The 3375-nt window shown below is 42.9% G+C and overlaps 1 protein-coding gene across 1 annotated transcript; it reads right to left on the bottom strand.

Moving 5' to 3' along the window:
* Positions 1-617: 617 nt before the first annotated feature.
* Positions 618-3167, bottom strand: LOC149232902 (calcium-transporting ATPase, endoplasmic reticulum-type-like). Its single transcript, XM_089382037.1, has 5 exons — positions 3083-3167; positions 1527-2378; positions 1238-1387; positions 721-1043; positions 618-626 (listed from the first exon to the last, which is right to left on the bottom strand). The coding sequence occupies exons 1-5, from the start codon at positions 3165-3167 to the stop codon at positions 618-620; spliced, it is 1419 nt and encodes a 472-aa protein (XP_089238163.1).
* Between the last annotated feature and the right edge of the window lie 208 nt (positions 3168-3375).

Raw genomic sequence — 3375 nt, 5'->3', positions numbered from 1 at the left:
GTGGATTAAGTTGAATTAGGAGGTTGAATGAGCCCAAATAACTATCCATTTTTGGGGCTCATCATCACCCCCCTACTGAAAGTGTTGCTCATCCTCTGAGCAACCAATCTATCTCCTCATCTTTGATGGCCCTGGTGGCCTCCTTGTCATGCCAAGCTCCTGAAGTGATGTCCTCTTCTCTGTCATGAAAACCATGCTTTTCTCTCTGCTTCTTCCCACTGTCTGCTCCTTTTCCTAGAGAATTCTCAGCCTTGGTATGATTGTGTAAGTATATTTAATATGATGGTTGAAATGGTGGTGAAAGGAGATAAAACCCATGGAGGATGGAAGAGAAGAGTGGTTGCATGCCTCCTCAACAGACTTCAAGCTTCAAATCCCTCTCCATACTTGATTCTGGCCTGCCCAAAGGCTTCTACAGGATGTTTCTGGTAAAAATACAGAACTTCCTGTAGAAAGTCCTGTAGCTTCCTGTAGAAGGTTGAACCATGACTAAATTGTGTCCGAACCCTGAAAAAAATGAGTGTTCATGGAGGGGATGGATGCGCTTAGGGTGGCCAACACAGGTGCTGCCTCCTTAGCTAAAATCTCAGCCAATTTCTCCTTCTGCTGCCCTTTCTCTAAACTTCCTGTAGAAAGTCCCAAACAACGCAAAGCCTTTGAACTCATTTGATGAAACTTCCTCAAGAGTAATTCCCTTGATGCATCATCTAATTCAACAACTGATCCATCTGCAAGTTGTTGAAAAGCACTCCTTTCAAGCAAATTTTCCATGGCGCCCTTCACTAGCAGACGATTTTGTCCCATTGGTTCCAGGACAATAACACCCATGGATTTTCGATCACAATCAAACTCCAATAAAGCCCGCCTCTTTGATCTTTGTATCCACCAATCACAATTGCCCAATTTCACTGTGCCACTGTTGAGAATGGCACTTGTATCACCTGCCATTGGGTCTAGAACTCCCATTTTTTCAACCAATACCTTCAAGGCTGCCTCAGTGGGAATACCAATAGCACGGAACTGGTGACCTTGACAAGATATCCCTGCATCATTGTAACTGTAGCAACTTCTGCCAGAGTTTATTAATTTTCCCCCATATTATGTGCAGGCCAATCCAATATTTTTCCATCCTCAGGATTATATGTTGTTCCTTCAACAGTAAACTCTCTAAGTGAACCAGCACTGTGCCCTATGGCTATAAACTCACTGACAGACATCTGATTGGTTGTAAGAGTACCTGTCTTATCAGAGAAAATCACTGTGGTGCAACCCAAAGTCTCCACGCTCGGTAACTTACGCACAATAGCATTCTTTTGTGCCCTCTTACAAGTGCCAAGAGCCAAACATGTAGTAATCACAGCAGGCAATCCCTCTGGTATAGCAGCAACTGCCAGAGCAACAACAATCTTAAAGTAATACGTACATTTCTCAAAGGAAAACTTGATATTTTTTAATTTTTTTTGGCCACCCATCTATGACTTCCCATGAAAGAAAGTATTTGTAGTTCATGATCCAGACAAGATTACAAATGGCACCAATCACTGTTGTCAGTCTTTCACCAAATTCATCTAACTTTCTTTTCAAAGGGGTATCATGACATTCCATTGAAGCTTCCTGAATTTGTGCCTGAATTTTACCTATTTCTGTAAACATGCCAGTGCTCACAACAATGCATGTGCAGCAGCCATTGGTAACTGTAGTTCCTGCAAACACCATGCATGCTTTTGACTGCAACTCACAGTCACACAAGGTGGCTGGATATGTTCTTTTGACCACAGGCATGTTGTCTCTGGTCAGGGAGCTCTGCTCCATCCTAAAGGTGGATGTCTTGAGGGACACAATTCTCATGTTTGCAGGAACCTTGTCTCCCACCTTCAGTTCCACTATTTCTCCTGGAGCAAGTTCTCTGGAGGGAAGATCTACAACATAATGTCCATCTCTCAAGACCTTTGAATGATTAGATTGCATTTCTTTGAGAGCTTCCAAAGCCTTCTCAGAATTATTCTCCTGCCATACTCCAACAATGGCATTGAGGATGAGAATCAGGAGAATGACCAGGGGCTCTACATAGGCTGTTATGCCCTCCTCAGAAGACACATTATCACGAAAGTAGGCGAGAAGAAATGAAATGCCAGCTGCCAGCAGAAGTATTTTAACAATTGTATCATCAAATTGCTCCACTGCCAGCTTCCACAAAGGTGTACCATTTTTCTTCTGGAGCTCATTCCATCCATATATTTGACGGCGTTTTTCCACTTCATGAGAATTTAAACCATTCTCTAAGCTCACATCATATTCTTCTAAGCATTCTTCAACAGTTTTTAGACCAAGCAGGGAATATCTTGTCCTCCATGGACTATGAAATAGATGATCAGATTCTGAATTCAAACAGATTGCTCCACCATTAACAGATCTATAATGCGTTTGAAAAACCCCAAAATCAATACTTTCAAGAACCCTGGTAACCTTGGACACGAGCTTTAACTACTTTTCTCATTTCAAGCTTGAATTTTGACAAAAATCTCGGGTTTTCCTTCTGCAGAGTTGTTTTCTGCATTTCCTGTAGACGACTTCCTGTAGAAACGCCTGTAGAGTGCCCCTGCACCTCTAATCGAGCCTGATACACGGGATAATTTTGAAAACAGGTAGAAAACCAGATGGAGGATGACTAGTTAACAGATTGTGGGAGCAGAGGACGCGTACTTCGGCTAAGGACGTTACAGGTGCAAATGAATCAGCGGGTGGTGAGAGTCAGCCGAGCATTTTTCAATTACGGCATAATTTTTGGTGAGGGAGTGAAGTGGCTAGGGGTACGTGGCCACATGCAAAATGTAGTGCTATCATGAACTGCATGTTCTCTTCTAGATCAATTGCACTGGAGTTCAAACGGCCAACACTCCCTTTTTTTTTAATTTCCACGTGAGTCGACTATCCACGTATACTGCATGATTTCTGGCTGAGCACTAGAGAAGGCACTGTTGGGTTAACTTTGCTAGATTCCTGGCTTAATCTCACCATTTCATTCATTTATGCACTTTTAAAATATATTGATGCAAATAGAGGAACCGATTTAGACACATACCTGTAAGTCGGCGTGCTGCTGTGTCCTTTTTGTTGCTGCGTGCATTTGTTTCTTTGGTTGCATGATGGCCTGGTTGATGATTCATGGCTGTTTTTTCCTTGTGCAGGTGTCCTCTGGCCAGATGCATGCTGCAGGAGTTCATTTCCACGTTCAGATCTGCACCTTCAAGCTGCTGCTGCTGAATTTTCAGAGGACCAGAACTTGTTTTCGCCATTGCTCCCAAACGGTAAACCGGATCGATCTGAAAATTGCTGAGCATGTTCCTATCATCATGATGCACCTCCCATAGCAAA

The sequence above is a fragment of the Pinus tabuliformis genome, chromosome J, assembly GCF_031772625.1.
Source record: "Pinus tabuliformis cultivar Carrire ecotype Pingquan chromosome J, CPIR1, whole genome shotgun sequence".
NCBI classification, from domain to species: Eukaryota; Viridiplantae; Streptophyta; class Pinopsida; order Pinales; family Pinaceae; genus Pinus; species Pinus tabuliformis.
Note: the sequence above shows the minus strand (reverse complement) of the source record. Positions and strands in the feature narration are given on the sequence as shown.